At 39.7% G+C, this 18,781-nt stretch overlaps 1 protein-coding gene across 1 annotated transcript in view; it reads right to left on the bottom strand.

Moving 5' to 3' along the window:
* Positions 1-18,781, bottom strand: part of map2k5 (mitogen-activated protein kinase kinase 5) — a 79,577-nt gene that overhangs the window by 57,979 nt on the left and 2,817 nt on the right. Inside the window, exons 4-8 of the mRNA XM_033617653.2 lie at positions 12,176-12,245; positions 11,390-11,430; positions 9,740-9,807; positions 9,569-9,617; positions 7,326-7,390 (exon numbers count right to left, since the gene is read on the bottom strand). Coding sequence (XP_033473544.1) covers positions 7,326-7,390; positions 9,569-9,617; positions 9,740-9,807; positions 11,390-11,430; positions 12,176-12,245 — 293 coding nt within the window. The remainder of the gene's footprint in view (positions 1-7,325; positions 7,391-9,568; positions 9,618-9,739; positions 9,808-11,389; positions 11,431-12,175; positions 12,246-18,781) is intronic.

Consider the following 18,781-nt stretch of genomic DNA (forward strand, 5'->3'; position numbering starts at 1 on the left):
TAATTAAAAGTCATCGATTAGCAGACTAATTCAAGCTACATCCCACATGGTAACAGCTAGCAAGATAAATCTAGCAGAAGGTGTTAACAAGTTATAAACTGCATACAACTTTCTGCTGGTATACTGAAATATCGAGAAAAAAAAAAAACACCAAATATATTCAGTCCTCAGTAATATAAACAAGGCTCTCCTGAAAACATGTAGTCCTTTGGCTCACACCGTGTTCTAACTGGATGCGACACAACCAAGTATCAGCAACTAAATCAGAACGATTGCATTGTTTTCTATTGGACTGTCCTAACTGCCTGTGAGCAACGTGACACAGCGCAGCACAATGTGACGGTATTGTCAGACGCCCTGTTTCTATTTGTATTCTGTCACTTGCACTGGAAGTGTCGCAATGGACAAGGAACGGCTGATTTATGACGTTAAAATGAGGAATTACGTACAGGATACCTCCTTACTTTACTTCAGAAACCTAAATAAGTTGGCGTCTAACTGGAGGGAGATTTATTTTTATCCCCCCAAATAAGTTCATTAACACAGTATGCTTTTACACTGACATTGTGCAATATTACAAAATTCCCGAGCTTGATTTCCCTTGGAAATTTTCCAACTTTTTGCTTTTATGTCAGACTTAACTCCAGTGGATAACAAATACTCATTCATTTTATATCACTATCATTTACTGAATGATGCTGGAAAACACTTGAATGTTGAATGAAGCTTACCTGTCTGGATAAATACGTAAAGAGCCAAAAAGTCTACCCATACACATAATATATACATACAAATTATTTTACCACACTCAAGTTTATAGTCTTGCACCGAAGACAAAACCTTGGCTGCACAGATGCTCAACTGTAAATGGTTCTAGACACAATCTGAACATATCGGGACACAAGACACTAGGTTACCACCAATTAACCAAAAAGGTTTGGCCCTTCAATATACAGTCTAATCAATGAAGTGAAAAAACAAAATCAATGGAGAAAATGGGCTGAGAGAGTGAAGGATCAGCCATGGGTGTCTAAGTACATGTCACCACAGTCACAGTCAGGCAAATGTGCTTGTTTTAATTGCACTGCTGGATCCATGAGTCACCAAAATAGCCTGTTTGTCCTTGTTATTGTATTTATACGCCATAGAGTCACTGAGATTGCTGGACAAGATGGACCTCTGAGAGAGTGTGTAATAAAAAACAAAGGCCGACATTGATGGATGGCTAGGTCAGCGAGTGGCTATGGAGAGCTGAGGTGTTGGTAACATCCAATTGAGTCTAAATGGCTCTGGGTCATAAACGGGCTAAGAGGTGAAAAGGTGGGGGGCCTTTGGTGGTGTTTTCACACGTGATAAGCCTAATATAAGCTGGACCAAAGGGTAGAGGCTGAGGAAGACAGAGAATTGTTTTATTTAAGCAAGCAGAAAACCTGTCAAGGCCCTCTGTGAGTATGCATACAGTATTTTTAATGGATCATTTCTTGCCTGATACGGTAAAATTTCTTTGGATGAAATATTAATTTAAGGGTAAAGTGTTTTGCAAAAAAGGTTTTTCTAATCAGAATAATAACAGAAAAATCAAAACAGAAGTGCATATGTGCCCATGACACTGAAAATATATACCCGGCAATGTTTGTCTAATCTCTGACAAAAACGATCATGAATGTATTGTTATTATTTGTCAGCTGAAAAAAAAAAACTGTCACTTGCATATTTTAACAGCTACTGCTACCTGCAGTGCAACTTTTTGTCTCCCCATTCTGGCAACGAGAGTAATTACACAAACGCTGTTGACGCAAGCTTATGACAAATGCCTGCAGGTGAGTTTGCTGAATCTCCCAAGGAGTGCCCTCTTAAAGTCTTCGTAAATAAGGGCAGAGAGAAATAAAAAGCCAAGTGATTGAGTAGTCAGACAAGGTAATGAACAACTCAACAAGGCCTCAATGAGGAAGAGCTACACCAATGATGATCCGTGTTCATCCTTGCCATCAATAGCTTTCTGTTATTGACTTTAGTCCTTCCTCTGAATGCAGAGCTCCTTTCTTATCCGTAGCATCCATTCTAGAAACATCTTGGATGCTTCTCAGGAGCTTCCACCATAGTCCTGGCTGATGCTCCATCACTATGGTCTCCCTCCTCATCCTATCCCCTTTAGCTCTAGCTGGTGGACCTAAAACACACAACTTTTGGTGTGCCAGTGCAGGAAATTTGCCAGAGCCACCAGAGACCACAAATCTGATATACTGCAATTACAGAAAAGTTTTCTTGGTGGTGATAGGCTTAATCAGCATTGTGTGTACTCATTTGGTAAATTTTCAAATCCCACACTCCAGCTTTAAGATTAATTTTCAAGTTGAAAGAAATACAAAATAGAGGACAACACACACTGGCAGAGCGTGATGCGTCAAAACACCTGTATTCATTCTTTGCTATGCAACTGCCGGCGTTAGTCAATCAATGCATCAGGATATGCCATGGATACAGTAACCTTCTGGCTACTCCACCTTAACTACAGGTCTTGTCTGCATGGCAACCTTGGTGTATGCTACAGGCATCACCAACGTGACACTATGTAACACATGGAAAGGGTAGTTAGTCAGTAGTAGCTTCCATCCTATACTATGGTCTGACTTTTAGGGTTTCCTTTTGGATCCGTTTTTAGAGATGTTGCCTCAATCCAAGACCTAAGCAATTACTTTTGAAAGTACAATGTAACGAACCAACTGCAAGAACTGCAAGAATATAACCAATGCTGCGATAAAACTTAGTTTACTTTTAAGCATAATTTAACAGCTGACTTTTTGGTTTCTTTAGCTGATGCTGAAATTAAGACTGCTGTAGTGATATCAAACCAAAGCAGGTACTTCACCAAAATCTGGGAAATTAAACTATTCCTATAAAAATCATAGGTACACCGCAGGAAGGCAGCCTGTAATCTCAAGTAGTACACAATAGGTTGGTTCTTTACCATGAAGAACAACTTGTTTTGTGTCTTCCCATCTCACTGAAAGCAATTCCAGTGTTTACAGAGCTGACAAACACTAATGTACCAACACTGTAAGTATGAAGACGTTTAAATAAGTTGGAGAGAATTAGACTAACCAATGGTAATGCACTGCCCCTTTGTCTCTGCACACAAACAAAACACAGAGGCTGGGGTCAATAGTGATTGAAATGGACAGCAGATTACAGTGATCCTTTCAACCTAAACTCCTTATATTTTCTTTTCTTTGTGCACCTAATTGGATAATCTTAGTTTCCTGTCCAGACCCTCAAGAAAATCCCCAGATGATACAGCTTTTGTGAAGACAGACTGGATAATTATTTTGATGTACTTACTGTGTCACTGATTTTCTCTTCAAATAAGATAATTTACTTTGGCATGACATATTTGTAAAGAGATATTTACAGACACAATAACAGAGAGCTTTATCTAAGTTGTTACAGGTTCATTGGACTTGTTAAATTGAAAAATCCTGCAAAACTGAATACAACACTACTCAAAGGTCAGCACGTCACCATTCTTGAACTACCCGACAAACAACCTGTCATTAACACATTAAAGGTGACGCCAAGGGAAGAGCGGCAGTAAATATTGACTGTGACAAGAAATAATTAAAATTTAAGAAACAAGGAAGCAATTAACAGTTTTAACAAAAAATTCTATGAGCTGATGTCAAGGCCACAAACACAATTAACACCAATTTTGTTACAAATTCACAATTTTGAGTTTCCTCCGGCTCTAATGACCAGTCTAGTTATACAGAGGCAGATGGGTCAAAAACGCTAGCTTTATACTACTTATACTACGCCCTTTTTGTTTAAAAGACGCAAAGACTAACAGACTACATTTATTTATTTTTCAGAACAAAATGTGATTACTGAAGATGTTCTTTAAGAACCTTATAAACATTAGTCAGGCCTGCAAGGTCCAGGTTGTGCACAAACATGTGGTCAAGAATGGTGAAAGAAAGTGCAGTTGTTTCTGTGATTTGGACAGAGCACAGGCTAGCTAGGGCAGATCTTGGCGGTGATCTACAATTACAGTAACTATGTTGCTGTATTAGCAGTTGGTAGGTGACACTGCTCTATCTATTTAGTATGGTTTTAGCTTTAATCTTTGAGCCAACCTCTCCAAGTCATGATGGAGACTGGGTATATAGAGTCAGAGCTTTCAAAGCTAATGCTGACTCAGCAGAGAGGGAACAGCAGGCCAGGAAGGATGTACCTGGGGTAGTGTGGGAAGCAAAAGCCTAGTTGTAAAGTGCGGGCTTATGAGAGGCTTGGATAATGACTTACAGGCACCCTTGAAGTTTCTGATAAATCATTTGGACATAGAAGGAAAGGCCATCACCCTAGCTGTCCTCAGCAGGGTGCAGAAATGTTGACCTCAAATGGGACAATTCTGGAAGGATAAAGGAGCACATAAAGTAGCTCCTAAACTGGACTAACATCTGTTCTCTGTCCAGAAGACATCGTTGGAAGAGAAGCTCTCATATATTAAATACATTATGTAGATGTAGTGTTCATAATGTTGCAATGATCCAAACATTGTTATTAAAAAGGCTCTAAGTGAAATTCATAACGAATTAGTTGTTCTCAAAATGGTGGTGACTGAGTCGGCTGCTAGCAGCTAACAGTGCTAACTCCTTTAACAGCACTTCACATCAGCAACACTGCTGACAGAGCTAATCGTGTTAACAAGGAAGTACCGGAGGGTGGACACTACGCTTACACCATGATGCCATCCCGATATCAGCAGTAACCAATGTGTGAGCCCAGTGCAGAGCGACAGCAATGCACTAGCCAGCTGGATACACACATGATGTAGCATTTACTTTAACAAAGCGCAGAGAAGCTCAGATTACAACACACAGAGGTAGCCTGACTTAATTCTCTGCTCAGGATGCCATATCTTTACTAGGGGTGTGACGATACACATATTTGTATTGAACCATTTGGTATAAGCTCGGTCCAGTACGCATTACGAACTGAACGATATGCTGAACTGTCTTATTACATTTGGAAAATAAAATATACAGGTTAAACTGTGTGAAATATAACGTTCTCAGTGCCACAGTGCTCAAAGAGGCGGCCCACATGACGAAACAGGCAACACGCTGTGATTCTACTCAAAGCAGACATACACAGAGGCATGCTACACTAAGCTAGCTCGTTGCAGTATGGTTAGTGACGCTATTGCCAGACCAGAAATAGGAGATCCTTAGATAACCTACAGGTGTGGTGTTTGAAGCCACTTTGGTTTCGCTGTGAATTATGAGGGTGGTGACGAAAGAGAGTGGTGGATAAAAACACACTGAGCCAAACAAAGAGCCACTGCACTACTACAGAGTCTACTCAGCAGCCAACCCAGTAGCGCAGTAACATACATGACCCCCAAGCCGAAGCATGAGCCGCTGCACGGCCACAGACTCTTGTTAGCAGCTAAGCCAGCAGCACACACAGTCTCCAAACCAGGGAACAAGAGCTGCCGTGTGGCTGTAGCCTCTTGCTCAGTAGCTGACAGCAGCTAACATTAGCACAAAGCACACTTCCACAGCAGTGAGCAGTAACTGCTGGGGGTCTGGTTCGGCCAGAAAGACTGAAAGGTACGATAGTGACAGCTGTTTAGGTTGTGTTTATATGATTGTGACATTTGACAGAGATGCTTATTTGTGTATTTATTAGACTGAAAGAGCTCAGAAAGCTCATGGGATGTGGCAAACTCGCCGCTGACACACAGTGGGCAAAAGAAACAACACTGATACTATGCGTTCTGATGTTTGTTTGTAACGTATTTCTAATAATAGGACACAGAAATGGCGAAAAAGCTGAATGGACAAACTCCACAATTCAGCACTACATGGTTCCCAGTCTTTTCAGGTTTTCATCAAGTATTTACTAGAAAGAAATCGCTGATTTTACTTTACCCAGACTTTAACAAGCATATTTAGGACAGACCATAATTCCTGCTTTGTACAATGAAACAAAAACCCAAATTATGTTAGTTTTCATACATTTAGAATTTTAAAAATCAAGGAAATTTCTCAGACATCGCAACTCTATTGGTGTATTGAAAATGTATATTTTGTCACTTCTACAGTTTGAGAATTAGTGTGTAGTATGAATTTGGGAAGCAGCATATATATTTAGGGACATGCTCACTGTGCCACTGTTGAAAAGCATGTTTGAGCCCATCTGCTTACTAAATGAGATTTATCTTAATTAAAATAGGCATGACATAAAACAATCTATAGCATCAACATGGTATAAACAACCAGGCTGTTTTTTTTAAATCTGTATTTTTTTTATCTTCTCCTTCCAACCATAAAAATTTCAGCACCAAAGCATATGGATTTTTTTCCTTGACTAAATTGACTGAGAAGTTGTTGGGCTTGCAATATTGGCCTTCCCCACTGCAGTGTAACCATTTTTGGTGCCAAACTGATCAGCAATCTTACTCTCCTACAACTATGATAGATTGGCTCTTAATGAAACTATCTCAAAGTCATAAAACAGAAAAAGGTGGTTGGAAAGAAAAGGGTGAAAATAAAAAAAGGACACTTTTGTGTATTTGCCAGATGGGACATTTACTGGTTTTGCTGGGGACTGTGTAAAGCAGACCACTCTGTCAAGTCAAGGTTAGTCTGAGCAGTGATCAATACTTCAATCTCAATAAAACAGCTCAATAGCTAAGGATTGATGGGAGGGAGGACACACGAGGTGGGGAAAAGAAGGATAGAGGCAGCAACACAAATGCCAAGCTTGTCATAACGTTAGCAGGGCGGTAATACATTTGTCTAGCCAGGGAGGATGGAGCTCTCCCATCGTGGCAGGTAATGTGCTGAACTATAGACGGATTAAGTCAATTGCTGTCATACCTTACAGCCTCAAATCGATATCATATATGTTTGCAACCTTCAAACCAGAATAAATAAATGAAAGTAAAGACACAAACCAGCCTGATAGATGTCACACAAAACACTGAGATAAATGGGTTGAAGGGAGGAACAGAGGAAGGGTGGTGAACAATGGAGAACCATTCACAGAACCCTATAGAGTGATGCGTTTGTCATAAAAACTGAGCTGAAAAAAAAAAAAATATGAAAAGCCAAGAATCGTATCACAAGCATCAGTCTTAAACTGGCCACTAGCTGAGACATTCCTCCTCCGTATCTGCACTGTATAGAGGCTTTAACACCACTGAATACATCATTCAGACCATCTCACTTGCTTCAGCAGGTATCGCCTCAGTGTCACAATTCATTATTGTGCCATGGGCTTGTAATGGTAGAGCCTCAATGTGAGAGCCTAAGAATACTTACTTGTAGACTGTGCCTCCGTTTCCATGGCCAAGCTGCTCTTGATAGTGGATATCTTGGGCATTTATCTGCAGACACAGGTATACAATAATGGTACTGAGATGTTATAACATGAGAAGACATGCAACCAGTGGATGATATGTGTAACTAACTACACAGGTGAGAGAAGGAGAGTGAAAGAAAGAGGGGGACAACATTGTAACTGGAGGCTATAAACAAGACAGGCATTCAGGTCACTTCAAGTTCAGCAGCATAAGGAGAGAAAGCAGAGGGGCGGACGGAGGAGAAGAGGAGATCAATACAACATTTGCTGTCCAATTTATAAAAGGACATTGTGCTTGGGTGAGTGGGGGAGTAACTGATGTGGAGTTAAATGATGATTTGTTTGCAGTCATTGTTCCACTTATCATTGATAAAAAAGAAAAGGAAAAAGTGTTGAAGGAATTTAATACAGTCCACACAGACATGGCTAGTCTGGGAAAAAGTTTCCTCCTCTCGCCCATTTTGAAATTACCAGTCAAACCTTTCCTGTACGTCTGTGGAATTTTAACAGAGAGCTGAAATAATGTTGTGGTTATGATTTAATTAGAGTTCATGTAAATATATCTCAAATAACAGAGATAGCATTCTGTGTGTGAAATTCCTAAATGGTGGAGAAGGGTAATACACTGCCTGTCTGATGATATTGTGTGGATAATTATGAACTCCTGGCTCCTCAAGTTCAGCAGTTACATTATAGACTTTAAGTGCTACTCAAGTGTTAAGTGTTACTTCACTATCCTAATGTAAGAGTGGATTATTTTATAGCTAAAGTGAACAGTCATACATTCATTTCAGAAAAATATTTTCACATTTTTTTGTAGTGTTTGTTCTGGTCTCGAGTTTTAGAGTGAGAATTTCTGCATTCTACAGTCCAATGTGTTGGATTTAGTGGCATCTAGCAATAACACTGCAAAACCGAAACTTCTCCCACGTGTCAGAGAACTACAGTGGCCGACGCGAAAACATAAAAACACTAATGGTCCTATCTAGAGCCTGTGTTCAAGTTGTCCATTCTGGGCTACTGTAGAACAACATGACGGACTCCTTGGAAGAGGAGCGGCTCCTTAAGCAGATATAAATGGCTTATTCTAAGGTAACTAAAACACAACAATTCTTATTTTTAGGTGATTATAAACTAATGAAAACATAGTTATGAATGTTATATACCATTTCAACCAGTAGGTGCCCCTAAATCCTACACACCGGACCTTTAACAGATGCTATGAATATCTTCTGCTAATACCAAAATGAAAACGGTAAAAAAACAAACATTTACATAAACATATTGAGAACTATGTTATAAAACTTTAAGCCATTTAATTTACAATATTTTGTAAGTGCTATTGATGTAACAAGAAATAGCCTATACAATTGCAAAATGCTAGTGTCCTGAAAGTCCCTCAATTTACACAAAACAAGCAAAATAGTCCAGAGGGGAAAATCATTGTTTATATTTGGATCCCAAATGCCCAGAGTTTACAATGTCCAGTGAATAATTCTCTAATTATCTACGTCCCCAGTCCATGCTGCATTGAAGCACTTCATTCAACATGTGTATTAACAGTTTGTGTGTGGCGCTCAATGATTGATATTGATATGATATAAATGTGGGGCCGCCAATTTGTATTTTGTACAGACAGAAAGACGCACGCATCACAACACACATGTAAGCATGTGTGTACACGACTCATGTCCCCCCCAGTCCATCTAATTGGTTTGATAACAGGGTGAGAGGAGAGAGGTGAAGAGAATGAGAAGAGATTGATGAAGGGATAGAGGAGAGGGGAGAGAACAGCTCTATTAGTTCACTGTGTTACAGGAGAAACCTGAGAGGCCGCTACCTTAATTGTCTCCCTGACACGCTAGCAACTCTGTGTGCATATGTGTGTGTGTGTGTGTGTGTGTGTGTGTGTGTGTGTGTATGAGAGAGAGTGTGTTTTATAAAAGAGAAAGAGAGGTGTAACCGTAGCAGGCTTGATCCTACGAACCCACAGACTTCCTGCTCCCACTGTAGCACAGTGAAGAGACGATAACCAGATATACACTCTGTATAACATGCCCAAAGTTGGCATCACAGAAAATCAATGGAAGTGCCAACTACCACTAGCGAGAATGTGTTTTAAGTCAGTGGAAACTAGGTGTGAGAGCAGGAGCAGCAAGATAACAACGGTCAAATTCTACTTAAACTCAAAACACAGGCTCACCTGCCCATTTGTCAGGATCCTCTTCAGCTCAGCAGATGATTTTTTTAAGCTGGAGGAAGGAACACAACACAGCTGATGCAAGCACCACAGACATCTTTCTACTCATCTATCAACCCACTGAAGTTTATTCCAGGCAGTGTAACATGCTCCTCATGCCCTGCCAAAGCTCACCTGTTGTTGGCCATGGAGTCTGGGACAACATGGGTGCAGTCATTGCCTGGGTTAGGTCTTGTATTAACCTGAAGGTGTGCAAGCACATACACAACAATGTGAAAACACACACACACACACACACACACACACACATGTTCACAAACACACACAGACACACACTTAGTGGTCAAGGCCAAAAGACAGGCAGACAGACAGACATATGGCCAGACCCCCTAATGAACAAGAACAAAACACAAGCTCTCAGTTCAGCCTGGAGGTTAATTGGCTTTCGTAGGAGAGAAGGGAGGCAGGAGAGGAAGAAAGAAAGAGGTGTCCACATAGAGGAGGGGAAAGGATGACAGGCAGCAGAAGGGGAAAAGGGAGGAGAGGAGAGCCAAAAATATATTTGCATGAAAGTACAGCTTAAAACTGAAGGACGTGAGACCGATAAACCAGATTTTGGCAAGGACTGCAGGAAAATAAAGCAGTTTGTTTTTGGGGGGACATTTTTGCCTTTATTGGACAGATGTAGCGTGTGGAGGCAGACTGGAAATGGAAAGAGAGATGGGTATAACATGCAACAAAGATCCCCTGGCTGGAATCGAAACCGCGGATGTTGTGGTTATGAAGTACGTTAAGACATTAAAAATGTCATGCCTCACTGGGGTTATTGCTCCTGTTCTTTTCATCTGCATCTATGTTTACTCCAAAGACGTCTGTACTCAACCCAGATATTGTACACAAAAGAAGAGACAAGAAAAGGGTGCACTAAAAATAACTCCTTTAATTGAGGTCAAAAGGCCGGTGTGTTGGGTCCAGTAAAGCACATGGATTCTCTCTTTAATTAGTGCCCAGGAAGACCTAATTTAAACAGCGCACCAGACTCCCCTCAGCCAATTACTTTTATATTAAAACAGGAGAAAAGAGGGGAAAGATTACCAGAGGACTTAAGGTTTTTGGAAAACATCATCTTATCAAAACAAGGACCCTTGACCTTAAAAAAAACTGACACAGTTCAGTGGTTGTAACCAAAGCTCCTCAGAGGATACTTTAAATAAAGCACTTTCAGTGTTTGGAAAGGGAGGGCTGATATTATTGTTGAAATAGAGATAGATATAATATGGATCATCTGGAGAGATGGAGGAGGTGTCAAGTCATTTAACCCATGGTAATTAGCAATGGGTTTCAATAGCAACATATGCCCAACATAAAATGGGAAGGTCTATGGAAGGCCATTTGTAAATGGCAGAGGGGGGCTTGTAATGACAATTTCATGGTTGAACAATGACATCTTCCTATTGACTTAGCTTTTGCTCTAACCGGTGCTGATGTTCTTCTTATCATGTGGAATGAGAGATCATAATACTCCGGAGGGGGATCAAGGATTCAGCATATCGCCCTGCTTTCAAATGACTAAGACCCAAGAATGTAAGAAGATAAGAGAAGAAGAGAGAGATGAAGCCCCGCTGCAGCCACAGCCAGCCGTCCCCATACATAAACATGGACAAGGGGAGCAAGAGAATGAGTGAAAGAAAAGGAGAGCCTTGACTTCAATTGACATTTCAATAAGTGGAACACAGCGTTACCAATCCATTTGCCTCAACTTCCCTCCCTCCCCTCCCCGTGTTCTCTGTGTAAGGCAGCTGAAACAATTATTGAGATAGGTACCTTCAGGCCATGTATGTTCCGGATCCCTGGAGTCTTGCCGGCTGAAACAGTAATTGACTAGATTGTAGAACACATCACTGGGCCATTTACAAATGTGCTGAAAAGGAATCAGTTCTTTGTAAGGAAAAAAATGTGAAATGAAATGAGGGTTACTCTGAAATTAGTTGTAGATAAGAGAGTGATTGAGATGTTGGGCTCTTGAGACAGCTGCTGGTATGTAGGAAGGAAAAACAGAGTAAGAGAAAGGAGAAGGATAGAAAGAGGCAGATACAGAGTAAAAAGAGAGGGAGACTATAAACTTTGCCCTTGGGGCTTGTTAGTGATTATGTATGACTTTGGGTGCAGAGAAAACTATATGAAGATATAGAAAATGTATGAATATAAAAAGTAGTCAAAACCAGTTTTGTAAGAAACTGCATAATGCCAGAGATTTGGGCGAGGCTTAGCCTGAACACAAGCTTGCAGTTTCAATGTCCTTGGAGCAAAAGAAATGTAGATTTATAACTGACTGTCAACACGAAACACAATGAGCCACTGAATTTTAATGTTTTCCAGAGGCTGCATTGTTACTGCGAGCCACCAAATGCCCTGTGTTCAAACAAAATGAAAATGGGAGCAAGTGACTTACACAAATTTTGGTTTAATAGTTTCCAACTAGGAAAGTGTGAATATTTTTGTATATTTAAATTTTTGCTTGTGATTAATTGTCAACACTTTAATTACAAAGACGTATTGAGCCTTTCAGCATTACCAGTCTATGATAAACTGTAACATGTCACTCTGTACCTCGTGGAAAAATCTGTAGAGGGTCCGGCAGCAGTCCATTCATGCGTTGTTCATTCATTGTGTTGAAGTACTAAAGGGGAAAAGAAAGTCATAAACAGTTGAGAACAATAGTGATTATTATATATAGAGGAACTTACAGGGGACATATTGTGCTTTTTTGTATTTTCTGTCTCAGGGTGCTTTCAGACCTAGAGTTGTCTTGCTTTGGTTTGAATCAGAGACTTATTTTGTTACAAAATTGTACAATTGCTTAGAGTTGGTTCGTGTTCTCACGGCAGCATTTACAAGTGGACCAGATCAAATGCCTTGTGCCAGAAAGCTGCTCTTGATTGGTCAGAATTTCCATGCAGGAAAAATCCAGGAAGTAAACAAAACGTTGAAGAAGAGTACACTTGCAAGATAAATGTGACACTTTCTAATGTCACAATGGAGGGACAACTCTGCAGGTTGATTTTAGCGCTGCTCATCGTGGACTATATTGCTGTCATTGTTCATTTTAGTCAAACCATACAGTTTGAAAACCAGGCGCGGCTCCAACTAGAAAACAATGTTTTGATGTATTGGATGTGCTGAATGTGCATATTAAGGCAGTACAGGAGGAGGTGCACATTAATAATCCTCCAGGACTGTAACATGCTCATGTTTAACCCAAACAATGTGTCATGTGACTGCAGGTAGTTTTAATCGAGGTTGGAACACATTCTCACCACAAACAAACTGTACCAGAGTTTGTTTGTAACCGGACTGAGACCACCTCTTCAAGAAGGTCTTGGTCTGGTTGTTTTGGTGCACACCTGAGTGTGACTGCTGTGTTCACACCTGCCAAAATGAACTGCACTTAAGTGGCAAACGAACTTGAGTTGGTTGGACTAAACCGAACCAAACTGGGCAGGTGTGAAAGCACCCTTATATATAGCTTTACAATGATGGATGTTCATATTTGACTTGGCCAAGGTTTCAAATAATGAAGTAAGCGTGTATAGAAGTAATCCCTGTGAGCAGAAACTTCAGGCTTCCTACTGTTGTGAATACTTTGTTTCCAACAGTCTCTTAACAATCTCTTTTTCAAGGGAGACCTTGCCAAGATAGGCAGCAGCAAGTACAAAACACAGTTACACATTACACAGATAAAACACAAACAAATAAAAGAAAAAAGTATTGAATTTACAAGCAGATTATGAAAAACTACATGCTAGCTACATGCTAACGTTTAAGGAGACTGGCGCTAAAACAGAGCATTTCAGACAGTGGGTGAATTCTTCTTCAATTCTGTTTCTGTTCATCTTGCCCACATTGATTAAGTTAAATTATCACTGATTGCCAGTATTTTTTTTTTTTTGGAACATTTAAGCCTATTTAACATTTTCTAGTACAATCCTTAGACACAAGTATGAACCTGAAGATGAGCACAATAGGTCCTCTTTAAATATAATTTGTTTGGATAATGACTTACTTTACTTAAAAGAAAAAACAAATGAAGAAAAGCCTTGGTAAATTTGCAATTTGCGTATGTGCTACACTGATTTTAGAGTATTCCACACAGAAAATTGTTTATCTAAATGACGTCAGAATTAATCCACAGTGTTCCCAAAAATGTGAGCATGCTGTGCTGAAATCTGTTGCCGATGAGGACCAATGCCCTGTGGGCTTGTTCTGGAGGAGTGTAGCATTAACCCTTTTCTCCTCCAGGTCAACAGCTCACCAAACACTCATATCCTACAGGACTAACACGTGCACACACACACACACACACACGCTCTGGAGCCTCGCAGACGCTTGCCAAGGCAATGCAATAATTGATGTTTCAGTTAACCAAACCATCTGTTAAACTGTGAGCGTGTGTGTGTGCATAATGTGTGTTTTGTTTATATCCCCTCCTCTCTGAGGCTTCAAACCAACAAAAATTAACAGCAAGACTTAACAAAGACACAGTTAGACACTTTAGAAGATGTCTTTACGTAGCCCACACATACATGTGTTCATTGTGCTTCAGTTACAATCCAGTATAAACTACCAAGTCATCACTGTGATATGTAAATTTGCTCTCTCATTGTGGGGGAGGACGGAAAGGAGGGAGGACGATGGGACCGGCTTGGATGGGAATGGATCAGAATGGCTACCCAAGTGGCACAGCTGTTATTAAAAGGCCTATTTATCACTGTCAGATCCCTCCTCGCTCCTAGCCCTCTGCTTTCGCCCTCCAGCGTTTTCACTAGGCCACATCTGAACAATGGGCCTAATACCAAAAAACATGTTGTGTGTGTTGAGGGTGTGTTAGGGGGGTCGGGCTTCACGTACCTTTAATTTTCCGCTCAGCTAGCTTATTGATTAAGGCTGCAATTACCACCTAATCTGTAGTATGTGTGTCATTAAAAGACATTCTCCATTGTTGGCCAATAACTAAACAGTGTCCGATCCCAAATACCATCGCTCAGCCTTAAGGGACAAGTGGGAGAGCGGGAGCAGAGAGTGGGTCTCATCATCATTAGCAGGCTAAGGGGAAAATGGGAGTAAGAATGGTGGAATTAGAGCCACTACCTCCAGGGGGAGCTGAGCGAGGAACGGATGAGGTCACATGTTTTTTTTAGCATCTGACATAGGCCAGTCTTTAACTTTGAACAGGGGCGTCTGTCTTTCAAGGTGTCGAACAATGATTAGAGATGCCTGGAAGACTTGTGGGTCTCACAGGAGCATGTAGCAATCAATGTTCTCAGTGACGGGGGATACTGCTCACAATAAATGCCCTCTGCAGACTGATGTTAATTAAGTGCTGAATTTGAGCATTAATTTTGCTCAGCAACGAGGAGCATAATTTTTTTTTTCCACAAGGCAATGTTAAAGCAAGGATCTTGGATATTGTAAAAAGCACTGTGTGGTGACGGTATGTTTAAAAGTCTGGGTATAAATATATCAATTAATTATCACAAACATACACACACACACACAGAAATGCAACCATGAGAGACTCTAATGAATTATCCCACCTTTCACCTAACATGCTGGTTTTCCTTAATTCCTATTAATTTCACATAATGGCTGTCTGCTCACCTGGAATTAACAACACTGAGGCAAAAATCCACTGAGGTCTCTACGGAGGCCAAATGGCAACCACAGCAAACAACGACAACATGAAAAAAAATCCTCTGAATACAAATGCAAATGACTGCTGAAACGTATAACCCTTGCATAAGACATTTAAAGTACTCGGTTAGTGTAAATGATATTTTAGTGAGCTCAGTATTTTCCAGGTGATCAGCAGCTTTTTGTGCACTTGCCTGTCCCACGAGGAGTAGAAAGCTATTACGGTGCTCTTGGATTTGTTTGCCAAAAATTCATTGTGGCTTTTGAAATCTGTGGACGAAGCAGTGCAGTGCTGTGGATACTAAATACTTGTGCTGCAGGTCAGGGTCCTAAATTAATATGCTGTTAAGACATGTCGCATCATCTGAATAAAGAACTAATAACTGTTGGGACAATAAGCTGCCCTTTAACATTACAAAAAGAAATAGTACTATATGTTTATTGTTGCTTGTTGTACTACATAAATGTACAAAATATACAGTTACAGGTTAACATAATAAAGATTAAGTTCAGTGATATTTTCATATAAAAATCTAGTTAAAAATTGACTACCATGAACAACAATGGTTCCAATTGTAGCTTGAAGTTGTTGTAATTGTATTGCCTCTGCTTCTCTACAGAAATACACAGGTATACCGGCAATTGGTTGTAGGGCTGCGCAGTTAATCGAAATATTATCGAAATTGCAAAATGAACAAGGGCAATATCAGAATCACAGATTCTGCAATTTTTTGATAAAGGTAAAATATGTCACAACATACTGTATCAGTATAAATGAACCATAAAGACAAAGCGCAATGCATCATACTCTGAACACCACACCCACTGGAGGGGAAAATTACCGGCGCCACAGTGTACAACCAAGGGCTGAAAAGCAGAGAAAATGCCTGTAGGTAGCTAAAACATTGGATTTCTGAGCGTCTGAACGGATTATGTTAGCATCTTTTGTCTACCAGAGAGAGAACATTACATTGACAAACTCCATATTGTGAGTCTATTTCAGTTTCCCTTCTCCTTACCTTGCTTATCTTGGAGAAATGATCCCAGTGAACTTGTGAAAGTGAAAAACTTTGATATTTACAACTATTTGACCAAATCATCAGGTACGATCATCATTTAATCTAACAAAGATCAAAAGCAGGCTGCACATAGCTTAGTTAGCTTCAACCTCCTCAGTTATTGAAGGTCAGGCTCCCACAGTTTCCTATATATTCCTGCTGATGCCTCATATTGCTTAAAAGCTCAGTTTTTGTGGTTTGGCAGCTTGTAAAAACTTAAGTTATGCTTTCTTTACCATGTTGGTGGTGCATCTCACCACGCAGCAGCTTTCTAGGCATTTTATGTTCTCTAGCTACAAAGTCAACAGAATGAATTGTTTTCCTGTCCAGTGGGGGTGAGACTTAAATGTGCTCGGTCTATATTGCGGTGCTATGGAGATAACCCGGCCTACAAATCATATTTGAGACCAGTGTGGGGCACCAGCCAAATGCTGGTAAAATATGCAAGTGGCTGCTGGATTTGCTTCATTTACCACCCCAAAATACAATGGTAATCTACTGAGTGGCTGGTTTTAGATTTTAATTTCCAACATTGTTTCAGATGTAAGGGAACATGCTTGTTGGGTAAAGACCCCAGCCAAAAATCACATCCTCATCTTTTTATATATATATATTTTTTAGAAAACATAAAATTACCATTCCCACTAAAATCATGACTCATACTGCAATTGCAGTATCAAAAAAAAAACAATCACTATACAATGTTTTTGTATTTTGTGCAGCCCAAATTGGTTGATCATGCATCCAGTTAGTTTAAGAATTAGAGTGCCATGGTCTTTTCTTTCAAAATTATCTTAAATTATGCATCCACACATGTCCTGAAAGAACAAAAAAGTAGCACTGCACTATCAAAATCTACTGCAGCAGCATAACTGTACTTCTAAATAGGGCTGGACGATATGAAGAAAATCAAATATCACAACATTTTTGACCAAATACCTAAATATTGATATTGTAAAGATATTTTAAAGATATTGTAGCACTGACTATCAGTGTTTTTACAAAATATTTACACAATAAGATTAAAAAATCCCCAGTAATGTGGATATTATGACTAAGTGGGGAAAGACAAATAATAGAAAAGCTGGAACAGTGTGATATTTTCAGAACATTACATCACTTCACTGTAATGCAGCCTTTTATACCAGGAAGAGACAACACAATATTAAAATATCCAAAATCTAAGACGATATCCAGTATCATCCCCATATAAATATAATAGATAGATAAGGTAATATTGAGTTGCAATTTTGGCATACAATACACAAAATGGTGGTGGTGATACCAGAACCACAGGACAGAAAATTCCTTAAACCTTATTGGTACATCAATACTGTGATTTCCTTGAAAGCGTCACCAATTCAAACAGGATAAAATCGCAAAAAAAGGCTGAGTTGAGAATAAAAAAGCTGGCTGAGGTCAATACTTTTTCCATCCCTGTTTCCAAAACGCTCATCGGCACAACAGCTGTCTCTTTTTGCTTAATCACCCTGCTACCCTATGCTACTTAATGATTAAAAAGCAACCACAAGTGAATGCATGATAAAAATGGACAAAAAACAAGGAGTGTAAATTGTGCCTGTGGCTCCAGCAGCATCATTGTGAGCTGATGGGGGGTAAAAGACATCCACAGATGAAAGTAGATTTTGAACAATTCTGCAGCCCAGGGGGCCTCGCTCTTTAATGAGGCAAAACTTTAAGTACTGAATAATAAATAATAAAAATTGACAGTTCATTTAGCTTTCAGTGTACCTCGTAGAGAAACCCATTACACGCCATTACTCTTACTGTCCGTGGCATGAACAGTAAATATGGTGGAATATGAAAATGTACAGCACTAGGTGGGGGAGCTGGATGTGTAGAGGAAGTGTGTACATTCATGGGGCTGAGTGTATGTGTGTTGCTTGAAACTACCAATAAACAATTTTCTACCTGAGGTTAAACTCAACTGGATAAGGCTATATGGTTACAAAATTTTTCACAGGTTACTAAATTGCAGATACACAACGTCAGTGTAGAGGTGGAAGCAGGAAGTCAAAATCTGTCGATCCTGTCTATTCATCAGCATCAGACCAGTGGCGCCTCCAACACCACAATATACCAAGTGTTTTCTTCACTGTTGCCTTTTTAAAAAGATACAGTATCTGATAGGCAATCTGACCATCTTGAACCCTTTAAACACCACTATATAAGGTTTTGGTGACCATGACAGGAACCCTGTACCACTGCAACAAAAACATACTTAACTATAAAATATTTTCAAGTTTTTCTCTTTGTGGATTGTTTTTATACCTTAAAAGGGACCTATTATTAGAACTACAAAGACAACCTATTTGATAATCAATTAATCGGTTTAAAAAAAAAAAAAGAAGAAGAAGAAGTAAAAATTCTCTAATTCCAGCTTCTTAAATGTAAATATTTTCTGGTTTTCATTTGAGGACATCACATTCTGCTTTGGGAAACACAG

The sequence above is a fragment of the Epinephelus lanceolatus genome, chromosome 2 (assembly GCF_041903045.1).
Source record: "Epinephelus lanceolatus isolate andai-2023 chromosome 2, ASM4190304v1, whole genome shotgun sequence".
NCBI classification, from domain to species: Eukaryota; Metazoa; Chordata; class Actinopteri; order Perciformes; family Serranidae; genus Epinephelus; species Epinephelus lanceolatus.